This window comes from Columba livia, chromosome 3 (genome assembly GCF_036013475.1).
Source record: "Columba livia isolate bColLiv1 breed racing homer chromosome 3, bColLiv1.pat.W.v2, whole genome shotgun sequence".
NCBI classification, from domain to species: domain Eukaryota; kingdom Metazoa; phylum Chordata; class Aves; order Columbiformes; family Columbidae; genus Columba; species Columba livia.
The window spans coordinates 47,512,770-47,529,869 of record NC_088604.1 but is presented as its reverse complement, the minus strand read 5'-3'; the positions used below and the strand labels follow the sequence as shown (position 1 = coordinate 47,529,869).

At 41.5% G+C, this 17,100-nt stretch overlaps 1 protein-coding gene across 1 annotated transcript in view; it reads left to right on the top strand.

The window, feature by feature from the left end:
* The first annotated feature begins 3,806 nt into the window (after positions 1-3,806).
* The window catches only part of SEC63 (SEC63 homolog, protein translocation regulator), a 60,568-nt gene continuing 47,274 nt past the window's right edge, over positions 3,807-17,100 (top strand). The window contains exon 1 of the mRNA XM_065056642.1: positions 3,807-4,108. Coding sequence (XP_064912714.1) covers positions 3,985-4,108 — 124 coding nt within the window. The 5' untranslated portion in view covers positions 3,807-3,984. The remainder of the gene's footprint in view (positions 4,109-17,100) is intronic.

Sequence of the window (17,100 nt, the reverse complement as noted above, 5' to 3'; positions counted from 1 at the left end):
TGAAGTTGAATTACTTCTCAAGCAATATGCGAAATAAGTCTTGTCTCCCCAACAGGCACATAAAAATGCACAAATTCTTTAAATGCAGATAATGTCACTCTAATACACTGAACAGAGCAACACTACAACCAACACCTGGAGAGCGGAAGAGCATCACGAATGTGACATAGTAATCTAGACTATCAGTAAGCCATGAGCAAACCTCACAGACATATTAAAGGCCTACCTGAGGATCATTTAGTGGATGAACAATGACTGGTGACAGAGGAATCTATCATGATCGCTACTTTGGAGACTGAAACTATTTCAATTTCTGAAGGACAAAGGAGTTCTGAATTTGTGTCACTTTTGTTTCTTTTTCAGAGCTACTTGGGACTCCCCAGACACCTGGTTAAATAGACTATCTGAGACTGTTAATAGGAGAGTTTACCCCTCTTTGTATAGATACCACCCTTATAGGAGAGATGGTGGAGATTTGATGGGTAAAGTTACTAACATTTGTTGTGCTTCTTACACAGGTAAAGGAAATATCTACATCTGTACAGGCCTATTATGAGTGGAAAGAAAACCTCTACTTTAATTTGTCACACACCATATTCCAAATTACCAAAGCAAACTGTTGGACACGTACTCACTGAGCTTCAAGCACTCCCCTGTTAGGGATCCCTATACCAAATAACTACTTTCCGTTGAGACCACATTGATTCACAATGGGAGGTGGTAATCCCAGGAGCGAAGAGCAAATATGCAACATGTGTAAAACACCAGGCTCTCCTCAGTCAACTGAAGCTCCTATGCAATAGTACTAGCCTTGTGGGCAACTTCAACGATTGTAACCAAACAATGAAAATGGGAGTACTTGGGGACTTTTACAATATACCTTGGCCTGTACCTGAGGGAAAAGGGTGGACACATGGTAAGAGAGCTCGCAAAACAATACCAGATTTGTTGGGAATTTGTACCTTAGGAGCTGTTACTCCTAATATTTTCTGTATTCTCATATTTGGCTATGGAATCAGGATCATGGTTACAACCATTTGTTCATAGGACCAAACGTAGTAATCCACTAGTAGAAAGACTAACCGCATTCTGCTCCTTCACTATACGGTTTCTGCCCTGGTTGGGAGGGAGCGAGTTAGAAAAGGCCTTAGCTAACATTTCAGCAGCAACAGAATTTCTTGTCAATAATACTGATGATGCAATTATGGTGTTAAAAGGAGAGGTTTCACAACTCTCCAAAATTACACTGCAAAATAGAATGGCATTAGACAGTTTGAAAGCTTCACAAGAAGCATGTACTATTATTACCAGTTGTTGCATGTATGTTGACCAGAGTGGAAGGATTTCAGCCGATGTCTGAAAGTTGTGGGAACAAGTAAAATTAATGCATAAAATACAACTGGACAATATTTCAGCAGGATTTCAAGAAGTATGGTCTTGGCTCAGCTCTTGGGTACTGGGTCCTAGTAGCAGGGTACTATGATTCCCTCACTATGTAGCTAATGCCACAGGTATTAGCTCATGAGCCAACCCTCATGAGCCAACATGGCAAAGGAGTGATGTTGGCACAACTGACAGAAAATCCACAGCTGAGCTCCAAAACAATGGCATCAAGCAGTGTCATCATCTGCAACACAAGCGATACCTGCTTTCTTCCTGACCTGGCTCCCGTGATCACCTGAATGCATCGACCAGAGATTTCCTACAGGGCGCTTACCCACGCTGTCTCCCGTGTGGATTTTACAGTGTCTAGTAAGATTTTAGCTCACCTGCTGCTGGGCCTTCACGCTGGTGTACCCATGAACCTTCCTCATCTAACAGGTTGCTTTCACAAGATCTGTGGAAACTTCATCGTCTTTGGGAGATTTGCCCCTTTATCTGACTGAAGTAATAGACTTTGCAGATGAACACAGTTGCAGAAAAAGGGTTTTCTCTGCTTACAGAACTGAGCTAAGTACACGTGCAGGTTTGTACCTGTTTTGCATTTTTTTTTTTTAACTGTATAGAAGCTTTTCACTGCCTCCCTGTGAAACATTAAGGACTAGAAACCCGCAGACAGAGGTGAGTTACATGCATTCAGGTATCCTCCATAACAGCTATTGAAAGACTTGTCACTGCAGAGGGTGTACAATACTCAGAGGCAATGTACGTAGCAAAAGACATAGAAGCAAATACCTTAATTTTGCATATGAACTCTACAAGTATCTAACTGGGAACAATCACAAAGAGTACAAATGAAAAAAACGAACTCCTTTTTTTTTTAAAAAAAATTAATTAACACAAAATCCTTTCTCAGAAAAAAATTAAGAGTTTTCTTCCATCTATGGATTACTATGTCATGGCACCAAGAGATTCAGTGTCAGCCACTGGTTGCAATCTTTCTTTCCATTTCCCACATCAGAGCCCTCCTTAATGCTGGGACAGTGCTTTTTTTCCCACTAAGGTGTATGTGATGTCATCACAACTTCTGTGTCATGTTTTCCCATCTTCTGAATTTACAAGTACTGCAACTCTGAAGTACTTCTGAGATCACATTTATGGGGAACTATACTCTTGACTATGAAGCTGTAGAGATGGACATGTTCTCATGAATGGGCACGATTAGCAGCCTTTTCTACTTCAAAGAGGTAACTTGGCATTAGTGGTGTGACGAATGCCAACACAGTACCTGCCTTTTGCTTTCACACCTGTAGGGTCACATCCTCTTATAGAGTATGATCACTGCTGCAACTAAATTCAGTATTAGACTCATTTAAAATGTTTGCCCTCACATGGTTGCTCAGCATCTGCCCTTCAAATCCTGAAGACTTTGTATGTCTGAGCTACTTTCCTTATCTAAGTTCTTAAACATCTTAAGAACGCTGTGCCTTTTTGTCTCTTATTGACCCCTGAATGCTGCTTCCTGACTTCTACTCTCCTTGTCTTCCTCTCTGAATGACCTCAAGTTGTGCCAGGGAAGGTTCAGATTGGATATTGAGAAAAAATTCTCCACGGAAGGGGTTGTTGGGCAGTGGAACAGGCTGCCCAGGGAAGTGGTGGAGTCACCATCCCTGGAGGTGTTTAAAAGACGTTTAGATGAGGCTCTTAGGGACATGGTTTAGTGCTACAGTTAGGTTATGGTTGGACTCGATGATCTTAAGGGTCTCTTTGGACCACAATGATGTTATGATTCTTCCCCAGCCCTGTTCCCGCAGCCTTCCCCGCTCCCGTCCCGCCGCACCCCTCGCTGCCCCACGCCCAGCGCACACCCCGGCCGCTCCCACAGGCCAGCCCAGCTTCAGGCCCATGTCGGATAAAACCAGCGCTGCCCCCCCAAGCTGCTCTCCGCACTGCAAAGCGCCCTTGCAGGCCCAGCCGTTCTCGCGGACACCCGTTTGGCGCGGTGTGGGGGCAGAGCAACAGCGGGCGACGGCGCCGCTACTCCGGAACAGTGGCGCCATCTCGCGGGAAACAGGCGGCGGCCCAGGGGCAAGCCGGCGCTCGGCACTGCGCTCCCAGCAAGCCACCGCTTTCGGCCACCTGCCCGCGGGGCTGGGCGGGGTCACGGTGCCCCTCGGGACCGCGACAGGGTCAGGGACAGTAACAGCGACGCGAGGTGACGGGACAGCACCGCCCCCGCCGCTCCTCACACGCGTCTCTCGGCGCGGCGGAACGCGAGGGGCGGGGATTCTGGCGAGCCAATCAGCGACCGGGCGGGGTGCGTAGGTGGGGGCGCGCGCGCCGCCCGTGACGCCACAATGCCTATGGTGGCTGCACAGTGACACGTCTCCTTCCGCGGCGGCGCCCGGGAAGGGGCGGGGGGGAGCGCCCGTTCTCGCGGGATCCCGGAGCGGCTGGTCCGGCCCCGCGCGCAGCCGGGACGGCGAGACCGGGCCGCCCGGCGGGGACGCCAGCGGCGGGGACAGACAGACAGACAGACAGGCAGGCAGACAGACAGACAGGCAGGCAGGCAGGCGGCCGGCGCTGAGCTGAGCTGAGGCGGCCATGGCGGGGCAGCAGTTCCAGTACGACGACAGCGGCAACACGTTCTTCTACTTCCTCACCAGCTTCGTGGGGCTCATCGTCATCCCCGCCACCTACTACCTGTGGCCGCGGGACCAGCACGCCGGTGAGCGGCCCTGCCCCGGGGCCCGGCCGCCGCCTCCCCTCTCCCCCTCTAACCTTCCCCCGCGCCGCGGCAGAGCAGACCGGGGCCGGGCCGGGCCGTGTCTCCCGCCGGGCCGGGCCCGCAGCGGCGCCGCTCCGCTCCGCCCCCCGGGGCTCCCGGCCGGCCCTGCGGGAAGCTCTGCGGAGCGCGGCCCCGGGGGCCGCCGGGCTCGCCGGTGTCAGCCATTTAGCGGTACCTGGCGGCAAACGGGGGGTCCGAGCAGGCTCCGCGCCCCTCTCCTGCAGAGTCATTGCTGCGCTGGGGAATAATGCTTTGTTTGGGGCTTTTTTTTTTTTTTAAATTTTCCTGTGGTGTTTTAGGGAGGACGACCTAAATTTTTATAGTGGGAAATGAATAAACCACTGAACGTTGATTTGGGGTTGAGCCTGAAGAGGAGAAGTTACCAGGCTCTGCTCTGATGTGCCGTGAGGGTCACAGCATGTGTGGAAACAAGGCTTTAATTTTTTCCGATGCAAGTCACGCTTAGGTGTCCTAAGTGCTAGATTCCTGTTCCGCCCTTCGGGATGAAGTTTTATGGCCCAAACGATGCTACAAAAGTTTCTCTGAATACTCCTAAATTTAATTTCCACAGTCATTTCTCTCTTTGTTCTCTTTGCGTCCCTCTGTTCTTGGAGAGAGAAGGCATTTTGGTATACGGGCTGCCAGGACTACATTTTTAGCTGCAGTTTTGGGATTAAAAAGACCGTAGAAATTGTGTTTAAAGGCAGAATAGTAAATTCTCGGTAGACTGGGGATGTTTGATGCTGATTCCCATTGCTGAAACTACTGACCTTTTAAGCACACCTGTGCTTTACAGCCTGAGAAAAAATCCCTTTTGTTCACTACATCTTTTTAATGTTCAGTATCTTGTGGTTATTTAGTGGGTTTGTATACTATTTTAAATGGCTTGCGTGGTTCTGTTTAACTTGGTTTTATATGTAAAAGAAGTACTCAACAATGAAATCTTACTCCTATGCCCTCTAGTAAGGAGCAAGTAGAAAAAAAAATCGATAGAACAAATGCAGTTTTGGTGCTAAATCATGGTTGTTTACAGTCTTGGTTGCCGGCAAGCATGCCTGGGGCTTCTGACAGGGCACTGGCTGGAGAACCTCTGCCATCCAGATACTACCTGTTGTACAGCTGAGGAGTTAGTTCTTTCTGTTGTAAAGAAAGGTTTCTCTGCCTTGTCTTGCAGAGTCCTGACTGTTGCAAGAGTGAGGCGTTACTGTTGTTGAAGACATTTTGTAATCTTTGGGTTGTTTTTAGGGATCGGGGAATCAGAGAGTGAGGACAGCTCTCCTTCTATAACCTTTCCCCAAAACTCAAGATTTTTTTTATATTTTTTCTGGAGAAGAGTGGGAGGCAATATGGGGAAAAATTGTTCTTTCTCTTGAATAATGTTTTGCTTCTTCTGTACTACTTAGCAGCTGCTTTTTGGGAAACCCAATGTGACTTAGTTGTGATGCTGTGCAGAACTGTATGGCCAGCAGTCACACTCTGCTCTTTAACTTCAGTTTCAAAGGGCTGACAGCTGCAGGAAAAGCTGTAGAAATGCTGTCAAACTTGGAAATGCTTTGCTAGCTTTATATTTTATCTTCAGTTATCCTTAGAGAATGACAGAAAATGAAAACCTAGCTTTGGAATATGCCTGTCAGGATTGTACCCAGTTGCCAAATAGTCCTGCCATTGAACATTACTAATTTCTTTACCTCTAGCCAGTGTTGTCAAGTGTGTGGAGATTCTGCTGCATATCCTTCTGCAATTAGCACTAGATTCTTACGAAGCTGTGTCAAACCATACTTTCCAAAACACAAGGTAAATTTTATTATGCTGTTGGTACAAAAATGAGTCAACTAAGTGAAAATCACCAGGCATGGCAATGAATGGAAATGAAAGGATTATTTCTGCCTCGTAACTGCCTTAATGGATTTTAAAATCTGAGCATAGTCCAATTTTTGGCATACAATTTAATAGTGTGCTGGAGTTCTGTTCTGCAGGCTCTTTTGAAAAAAAGAGGTGTTCTGCAGATTGTGTTCCGGGCTAGTGGAGCGCTCCTATGCTTCATTGTGGTGTTCTAGTTGTTTAATATATGGCTCTTGTGCAACTTGTTTCCAGCAAAGCCCTCTGAATAGTCTTCACACAGCTTCATATGTATTCAGCCATACCTATTCCAGCATTTGAACAGGATTTCAGGAATCAATTAAAACCTTGTGATGATGCAAAGTCTCAATTGTTTAGCTATGACTTCTTGCTTTCAGAAAAGTTCATTAAAAAAAAGCGAGCAAACCAAAATACATGTATGATTTTGGAAGCTAAGAGAAGACCTGTGTCTTCAGAAGATAATTTTTTTGGCACTGCTAGCATTTGATCCCTGTAAGAAGCAGGAATATCTAGACTTTGATAAGAGATGTTTATTTTGATACTAATTTAGAGCAGGTTTTTCAAACAGTGAGGCACAGTACTGGGCTAGACTCAATAAGCTCTGCCAGGACCTCTGCTCTTCCTCTGTAGAATCAACTAACATTTTTGTTCTGGAATTGTGTTTTGTCCTCCATGTGCTAGAGAAGCCAGCATAGTTTCTTTGTGGTCTTGGGTGGAGTTGGTGAGATCCAGGTGGACTTCATAGCTGTTATATCTCTGACTGCAGCAGAGCCTGGCAGGAGTGGGAAGAGTGGATTGTAGTGAAATTCTGAAGCAAATCACCTGCCTATCTTCCTCGCTTCAAGAACCTTTTGCAATGTGAACCAGAGCACCCAAAAGATAGAGAGCAGATTCATTTTTCTGGTAAAAAGTAGGTTGGAAGGTTGTGCTTCAGTCACATTGTGTTATGAGAGTGGACTAGAGCTAGTCTGAAGCAAGAGGGAAATGCTCATGGTGGGGAGGTCCAGCCTTTGGTGCTCACTGCTTCCTTCTGCAAATGCGCTGCCACAGGCTGCTGGTACTTGGTACAGTAGAGAGTGCCAGTGGAGGGCGAGGAACAAGAGTGCAAAATGTTTGTGGCTCTCTTAAGTGAGGTTTAGCACCAAAAGTCTGGGAATTGCTAATGGTCTGTAACATTTTAGCATTTGTTCGGTGCTGTGGTTTTGTAGTAAGTGACCACAGAGTAAATTAAAGATAAAAAGTTGGTGGTTGCTTTTGCCATAGTGAAGTCTGGAAATTAAGCACATATATATATGTATATATATATGTTGCTTTACTACTTGAAGAAAACTCAAAATGTGTTACCTAATGTCAGTTTTTTAGTAGGATAGTTTTTTGGCAAGCTGTTAAGATTTGCTCTTAGTTATTTTTTTAAAAGCTTTGAAAAGCCTTTTCAATACCACTGTCTTGAAAAACAATGTGATTTAACTTTTTGTCTCTCTCAAGTCCTGAGTAAAATCTGAGCTGCTTTTGTTTCCTAGGTGTCTAAACCTGCTTTCTCAAGGGATTCTGAGAGAGTTCGTGTGAAGTGTTGCTGCAATCTGTAGTAAGGATCAGTAGTTATATTTGGGAGGATTTTACTGTGGTAGTCACCCTGTGAACTGTCCTATAACTTCATTACCTCAACTTTGATAAACCAAACAAGCAGGTAATTGACTCTGTAAAATGGATTTGTCACAATGACTGTGTCTCCTTGGCGTTCGTTGTGGAGCTAATAAGACTCTTGTAAAAGGTTAATTGTTCAGCTTTGTGTCTTGGGCTGCAGTTTCATAACCGCTTCAAGGTAGCAGTGCTCTGACAGAGCAAGTCTTATACTTCTCCCCCTCACTTGTGCAAAACAGAGCAACCTGGGCAGCATGAGGCACTGGAAGAAACTCATTTAAGCTAAAAAGAATTTTTGCCTCATTTTCTTCTGTCTTTTAATGTGTGTTAGTTCCTGTGTAGGAGTCTTACCTTGTGGATGTCTGGGATGGTGCAGGATGTGACTGTGAGCTGGGGGAGAAGACCGATTCTTTCAGTGGTGTTGATGGCTTCAGGTGATGGTGAAACTGCCAAGTCTTGGCTTTTATCTTTAAAACATATATGTGTGGTTTATTATTGGAAAAAAAACGATCAGATCATACTTTTTGTGATTTACCTCTGTGGGTAAATATTGATATAGCTTTAGCATAATTCATGTGAGGAAAAGTATTTCAATGACTGTTCTTGATCTGGAACAAAAGTACAGTTACCAGAAAGTTATTCTGGTACAGATTCACTTCTTAACTAAAAAGTATTTTCTGAAATGGGGATTTTAAAGTTATTTTTCAAGAAGTTAATTGTGAGAGTTGAAGATAAAATGTTTGTTTGTTTGTTTGTTTTTCCCAGTGATTAGGGTTGGGTAAGTGCCCATCAAAGTATCTTTGGATTGTTGGATTTGCTTTGAACCAGTTTCACTGTAGGCTTCTGTGGATTGAACATCAGTGTCTAGAAAGGAAATGGAAAGCAAGAGGTGAATGAGTTTAGTTGGTTAGTGCGCCAGTTGTTGCTCAATGCTGATGTGTTTGCTGAACTTTGTGTACTTTTTAACTTGCACCTGTGCTGCTGAATTGAGACACATAATTATAAAGCTGTGCTGAAATGTGGTCGTAGATCATGAGGTCCTTCTAATTTTTGAGTTGATCTTGAGGTCTACGTTAAATAAATTAACCTATTTCAGGGCACTGGGTATTCATAATGTGTTCCAAAGCTGCTGGAAAGAATAAAAGTCCCTTTCCTGAGTCTTTTACAGTAACTTGAACAAAACAAGATATTGGAAACAGTTCAAAAACCCCAAAGAATAGTATCTGTGAATGGAGGGATAATGTTAATGAAAGTTTTCTTTTGCAGTCTCTTCTCTGAGAGAAAAGAGGCTGTAGGAGCTATTGCTTAGAATATAGATCTTCCTTCTAGAAGTGTGAGAATAGAAAAACCTACTATAGGGGTGGAGGAAAAAAAAGGATAAGATGCTGCATTTTGGTAGCTTAAAAAAATTGAAATAAAGGCGGTTCAGTTTACTTTCATTGTGATAGAAACCCAAATAAACTGTGTTTGTTTTTCCTTGGTCCACACCCCTACCAGCTATATATTGTCCTATTGCTCACTAACCTTCTCCCCTGCACCCTCAATTCTCAAATCTTTCTGAAATGTAGCTAAAGATTTCTTGAAGGGCACTGGGCTAATACAAACAAAAACTTAAAATCTGGTTAAAGGGAGAACTATTGCCTGCTAATCTTTGAAGATGCTGTGCCTCTAGGAAGTAGCACAGGCTGTTTGAGAACTGCAGTTCTAGTCTAGTCTTTTTGCATTGAGGCTAGGCAAAGTACAGAAATACTATAAAAATATAGCTTGTTAGGTGGGTACTAAAAGGGAGAATAGACTATAATGGTGATACTCAATACTATTTTGTTAGCTTTTTACTTTATTGCTATTTCGAAGCAGTAGGGTTTTTTGCGAGTTACTGTAGGTAGGTAACACTTTGCAGGTGTTCAAATTCTTGAATGGAAGTCCTGAGAAAGTCCTTCTGTAAAGGTTTACTGTATCAGGAACCATACTTCTCTGTATGTCTGCCCACTATACTGGATATCCCTATGTAGTAACGTGCGTATGAAGGCTTCTCTAATTTTTTTGGTGCGTTTTTCACCTGTAGATCTCAAGGCTGTCTTGAGAGATCCATATTAATCTCTTGCTTTAAGATGGAAATAGAGGAACTGAGGCTCTTTAAGGACAAACAGTCTGCAACTTGGATGTGACTCAAGCCAATGTAGGGAATGCGGGCAGCATTTCTTCTGTTTTATCTGTAATGAGCACTTGTACCTTACGGCACCTGGAGGAGAAGAAGGGCATCTTAGTGCTACCTGATAACTGCTGCTCCCACTCTGGGGTAAAGTTCTTATGTGTTGCTTCTAATCCTGTGGTGAGATCAGATTGGTTGGAGTGGGTTGACTGTGACCCCTGTCCTTGCTCACAGCTCATTGAAACCTCATTAATCTTGCCTCAAAAGTATTTCACGGTGTTTTGGTATTTGGTGTAGTACAGGGTGCTGGTAAAGAGCAGGATAAAAGGATAGAATAAAAACACAGGATGCTGTGCTCATTGCTGATACTTCTGTGGTGGATGGGCATAGGTGTGAAAACTTGATATCTGTGAATATAAGCATTTTGTGCCCACTTGTGCTTATTCTTTCCTGTTAATGTAAACTTTGAGCAGTGTGTCAGGATATGGGAGGAGAGTCAGTGAAACTCAGTTATGCATTTAAAAACTGTTATTACATATAAATGGATTTCTTTTGAGGTATTGAGAGTACTGTGGTTACCTTAAACCATTTCAAGTTCAGAAAATACAGCTTATTAGTGACTACTAAAAAGAAGACTATAATATAATGGTGATACTTAATACTATTTTGTTAGTGTTTTACTGTATTGCTATTTTGAAGCAGTAGAGTGTTTTTACAGAAACGTTTGAAGGGCAAACATCATGAGATGTCATTACTAATGCCTAGCAATTACCTCTAAAAATGCTTTTCAAAACAAAACATTTGGACAGAGTTATCTAAATGGCTCTGTTATTTGGAAAAAAGGCATGTCTTTTCCTATAATTTTTGTGAAGTACTGTAATCTTATTATAAGCATTGTAACCTCCTAGTAGTAAAATAAAATTAATAACCCTGTACTAGAGATTAGTTGAGTAGCTTCAAGACTGTCCAGAACACTTAATTCTGAAAAGCTTTTTGTTGCAAGATAAAGATCAAGCTATTAAAGGAAGTTTAAGTCTCATTACGAATAGATGGAAAAAAAGCTGTTTCTGTGTGTGTTTGTTTTTTTAAGTTCAATCTTTGTTATGGAAGCTTATGAAAACAGTGTTACAAAAGTTTATTATATACCTTGTTGTTAATTTTCTACTTGCTGCAGGAATATCTTGACTGCTCTTGTAGCCAACACTGAACTACCAGGATGTACAGACCACATACTAGAGAATTCAATTTTAGTGCTATTTAACCTGATATATTCAAGGGTAAAGTGTGATGGGTCAGTTATGGTTTCATGAGCAGCTAAACCATTTTTGCAACAGGCCCAGGAACTTGAGAGAGGAGCAAAGTCAGTGGTGAGGAATGGGATCAGTAGTGATTCCAAAGTGAGGATTTCACAGAATCACAGAATCGACTGGGTTGGAAAAGACCTCAGAGATCAAGTCCAACCCTTGGTCCAACTCTAGTCCGTTTACTAGATCATGGCACCAATCTCAATTTAAAAACCTCCAGGGACGGCGAGTCCACCACCTCCCTGGGCAGGCCATTCCAATGCCTGACCACTCTCTCCGTAAAGAATTTCTTTGTAATATCCAGCCTGAATTTCCCCTGGCAGAGTTTAAGCCCATGCCCCCTTGTCCTATTGCCAGCTGCCTGGGAGAAGAGACCAATCCCCACCTGGCTATAACTTCCCTTCAGGTAGTTATAGAGAGTGATGAGGTCACCTCTAAGCCTCCTCTTCTCCAGACTAAACAACCCCAGCTCCCTCAGCCTCTCCTCATAGGTCTTATGTTCAAGTCCCTTCACCAGTCGTGTTGCTCTTCTCTGGACCCGCTCCAGCACTTCAATGTCGTTCCTGAACTGAAGGGCCCAGAACTGAACACAATACTCCAGGTGTGGATTTGGTGGGCTTGGTGGGTTGTGTGTGTGGTGTGTTTTTTTTTTTTTTTTTCCCCAAATTCTGTCCTTTGCCTCAGTTGTCAGCCAGGATCTGACACATTTGGTGCTTCCATTTCATGGTAGGGGAGATTTTGCTGGCTGGACCATATCAAGAGTAGGGAGAAGCCCAATATAGGTACTTCATTTCTTTCATGAGCAAAAAGATTTGTGCCTCCACCAGGTTTTTAAATAAGTGTACAATTAATTGAGAAGATCGAAGAGGTGACTTCAGATTTTCAGTTAATTTTTCCCTTGGACAGAAAATTATAAGCATTCTAAATATGTTTCAATTGGAGGTGATATATTTTAGATTCAAAAGATGCTTTTGTCTTGGTTGTCTGGTTGAACTGTTTGAAACTAGGATATGTGCTAATGTTGTGACTTCTACAAAGGCTTACCAATAAAGTTTCAAATATCTTTTTTTGAGAAACAGAAGAGTGGATATACTGGGTCAGGTCAGATATCTTTATACAATATTACAAAAGTATATGCCTTAAGGAGAGAATAGCAGGACAAGCATAAATGATGCTTCCTTTGCATATTCTCCCAGTTTCCAATGGTTTACAATTCAATGACTCTTTTTTAGCACAGCACCCCTGCCATCCTATGGCAAGGAGTTCACCAGCTCTGCTGGCCACATAGCAAATAATCACTTTTGTTCTGTATCTGCTTCTTATTCTATTTTATGATCCTTATTTGCTCTAATGGAGGAGGCAGTAAACGTTCAATCCTGCATGTTCTGGCTGTCACTTAGGCTTTTTGCAGCCTTCTGTTACCTCTCCATATACTCTTCTCTCTCCCAGCCAAAAGATGTGTAGCTTGTATTTGTGCCATAAATTTTCTCATACATATGATGGCCCTTGTTCACCTTAATCTAATGTTTTTCTAGTTTCCTCTCTTTGAGAGGTGGGAACTAGGACTGTGCGTTGTACTTAAGGTTATACATACCTTGAGCTTATGTGGTGGAATAACGTTCTCTTCCTTTCCTCACAGGAATGCTCTAAACGTTTGCTTTGCTTCTTAAAATGAATAAGCATTCAGCTGAGGTATTCACAGGGCAGTTTCTCACAACACCAAGATCGCATTCCTGAGAGGTGATGGTGCCCATTGCTCTTTAAATTTTCATACCCTGAATTCCATGTGTCATTCTGTAGTCCATTTGTTTGATCTTTGTGATTCTTTAGGGTACCCCTGCCTCCTACAATAAGTTAATATTGTCCAGAAGCTTTATTTTATTGCTTAAATAATTGCTTTATTGTTAGTTCTTAGTGAAATGTGAGTATCATCAGTCCAACACAGATTTCTGCAGAGCTCCTGGTGATTTTCTTCTGCTGTGAGAACTGACCATTCCCTCTGTGTTCTAGTCTCATTTATTTTTGTAATTGTTAGGTAGTTGTCCTGAAAGACTTTAAGAGGAACCTTTCAAAAGCCTTCTGGAAACCACAGACTATGTCCGTAGGATTTCCTCTTCCATACGTTTACTTCCTTTAGAGGACTCAAGTTTGTGAAGCTCACTTTCTCTTTACAAAAGCCCTATTGATGATAAATGGGTGTATGTTCACTAATTCTGTCCTTGATTATAATTTCTTCAAGGTGTGTATGAGAACTGTGCTGAATACAGGCATTTTTAGTGACTGATGGTGTGCTGAGTGACTTCTATCTGCATTTGTTTAGGATTGAATGTGTTCTGGTTTCCTCACCATACCACATTCATAAAATAAACCTGATAATTAAGGATGTATAAGTCTTGGAGCCCAGTGTTCTTGTTAATTTAATCTAAAATTGTTAACCTTGACTCATGGGTGTCATTTCTTATTAAAATGGCTGGTTTTCTGATTCCTCTCGGATTCCATTAAAGTTTTGCTGATGCATGTGTAGGTCTAGCCCTACTATAAATTTGATAATTTAGGTGATGTAGCTTAAAAGTTATTGTAGTTATTACCACTTAGACTTTTGCCAGCATAAATGAGGCAGTATACTAGTAGGAAGGAGAAGGTTTTGAAATAGCTTGATTAGTAGTAATGTAATGTGGAATTGTGCCCCGAGTCCAGCAAGGCTGACTGTAAACAGAAATTCCAAGTAAGTCAGCTCTGAAAATAAGTTAACTTTCAAGATGTTGAATCAACTTATGTTACTGCTTATTAATGTCATTAGTAACAAATGCTGTCTTTTAGTCAGGAAACACATGTGGAACTGTGTGAATGTGAAGTTGAGCTACTTTTTGTCCCTTGTACTAATTGCTGCAAAACATGCTACAGAAAAGAAGCAGCCTTGCTATTAAGGTCTTTCACAGGACTTTCTGTAGCTTATGAACTGCTTGGAGTTTTAATAGTCAACAACATGTTACTCAAATCAGCTAATATTATTTGATTATTTCTATGAATATTTACTAGACAGAAAAATCACTCTGAAGATGAGGGTCAGATTATTCAGCTATAAACATTTTAGTGAAGAGGCTAACTTGGGCACGACCTCTTTATAGATAAACTTGGGGTGATGAGGAAAATTCTTACAGTAATAGACATTAAAATCAGAAAGCATCAGTTTGGATCACTTAATTCTTCACTGGAATGGTCAGTTCAAAGTCTTTCACCAGTGTTTTGTGACTTGTAATCTTAATTGAAATGCTAGTCATCATTCGAAGGCTTTTGGATTTTAAGCAGCTGCATTTTAGAAGACTTTTAAATTAATCTATTTTGTTTCATACCTTGTAACTTGAGATTTTAAACTATAAGTCAATCCTATTATAATGAGGTTTGAAATTATTAGTACTTCAGACGAGTTGCTGACTTTGAGTTACTGTGAGTTTGAATCCTGCCTCTTATTTGCTAGGGGTTAATAGGGGTTACTACTTTAAAACATCATTGTCAGTGTCTTCATTTGAAAGCAAGTATAGGTTTTTTTTCCTAATCTTCTGATTTTTATTTTTTTCCCAGATATATCCCTGTAGATATTATTTTATAATAATTATTAAGGAAAATGCCAATAGAGGTAAGCTAAAGTGACCTAGTAATGCAGTAGGGTAGTATTTTCATACTTATATTCATCACCTGTTATCTGAGAAATGGTTCTGTGATTAAAAAAGGCATATTTGTTCAGAAAGCTCCAGTTCAACACCTCAATAAATAAATTGTAACATCATTTAATTTCTGTGCTTGTTGAAGTTCAGCATTGGTATATGTATGTGTATACATAGTATATATTTACACATATACCTAGTTGTTGAAAGGAAACGGGAACCTTTTGAATGCACAGAGGATTAAAACTGTAGAACTCTGAACTAAAAGCAGCAAAATCAGAAACTCGAGCAGTGGTTCTGCTGAGCCCTGTTACCCTCAGTTTTAATGGAACAAGTTTAATGCTTAGAGCCAATGTACTCTTGGCTCATACCCTTTATTCAAGGCTTGCAACCCGTGTGTACTACTTGTATCTCTTGTAGTCCACAGGTACTAATTTCCTAGGCAAGGGTAGAGAGAGGATGACATGCTGCAAGTAAGGTTTGTGAAAGTCACTTTTAAGTGATCTTTGCATTTTTTGGGCTGCAGAACTCTGTCACTCCATGTTCCTTGCTGGAAGAAGTGCTTTTATTTAGAAACCAAGCAGTGTTCCACTTTGGGTAAATTGTCTGCATCTGGTGTGCTGGATGTTTCATACGCACCTCCTCGTATTTCTTTTTCTGATGGAGTCCATCAGAGCTGTATTTTAGACTTGCTGCCTTTGCTTTTTGCAGTATCCTGAAGGCAGAAAGGAGACAGGATGCTAGGAGGTATTTTTCCTACTGTTTGAGACATAATGATGGAAAACTGATGGCTTCCATTTATTCTGGATATTATGTTTTCAGTTAGTTTTTGGTTGTCCTAAAAGTTGATCATATGATCTTTTCAGACTTCTATATGCTTTTAGAGTACTGATGCCGGTAGTCTTATTTTGTGGCATTTTTTCCTAAAACTGATGTGTTTGTTGCAGCTGAAACAAGATTCTGGTGATTAAAATTTTTCACTTTTGTATCATTCTGGGTGTATCTTTTTCCCTTCCCTTCTTTTCCCTTCCCTCTCTTCCAGAGTTGCTCATCTCCAAGAAATGTGTAAGCTTGTTTCTTAGGAGGATGTAAATAATGAAAAAGAATCTCTCTTAGGTTTTGTTTTGGAGCAGTTGTTGGACCCTCTAGAACCTGAAACAGAAAGATTAGCTCTAGGTGGGGATCATTTGTCAAGCGTTCCTGAGGATAAAATGGATTTTCCTGTTTCTTCAGAAATAAATATGTAAGACTTCTGAAGCTCATTCAGTATGAGAGCAGTGAAGAACACTTCTGTTTCACTGTCAGAACGGTGTAAGGCAGAAGTAATTTCTGAAGTAAAAGCTAGATTATGTTACCCTACATGGGTTACTAAAAATGAAACAAAACTTCTGCAGTGCTGTTGTATTGCATTATGGTGTTGACCCCAAAACACCTTGTATCCCATATCTTTCTTTTGATGGTTACATGTGATCTACAGAAACTGTGGATGCAGCCTGTGATCAGCTTCCTTGTGTACCCTGTGTTCTTCACCCAGCATGTGGTGGATAAATGAACAGATGTTGAGACAGACATGAGAGATTTTTTGCCCTATGAGGCTTATCAAACACTAGAACAGGTTGTTCAGAGAGACTGTTGTGTCTCTGTCCTTGAAGATACTCAAAAGGTCTACAGCCAGAGCCCTGAGCAACCTGCTTTATTTGCCCTTCTCTGAGGAGCAGCGTTTGATTAGATTATTTCCAGAGGTCTCTTCCAACCTCAAATATTCAGCTGTTCTATGATACCCAAGAACTGTGTTATCTGAGTTACCCAGCAAGAAAAGGTGGACACATCTGGCTTATTCATACTAAAATTGCTCTCTTTGTTCTGACAAAAAAAGAATCAACTATTGACTTAAGCGTTCTCTGCTGATACCTGTATTGTTGCCTGGAATACAAAGGAAGAAAAACTTTAGTCACCAAATAAAAGAAATAAAGATCAAAGATGATATTTTTTTTCTCTATTTTTAGTACTTGCTTTGAGCTTGTAATTCAGATGTTGCATACCTTTTTGGATTCAACATAAAGTTGACTATATCTCAAATTTACAGATCCTTGATCTTCAGTCATTCTCTAGTTAAGGTATATAGCCTAGTGGACAGCTGTCTTTAAGGAAGCAGAAGTCTAAAATATTTGCTAATTACTTTATTGTCATCCAAAAGTAGTAAGCAGATTAGTGTACAGATGAACTTTTTTTCCCCCCCTCATTTAGGTATTAATAGCCTAGCTGTGCTAGGATCTTGATTTTTGTTTTCATTTATCTAAAAGCTTTAGA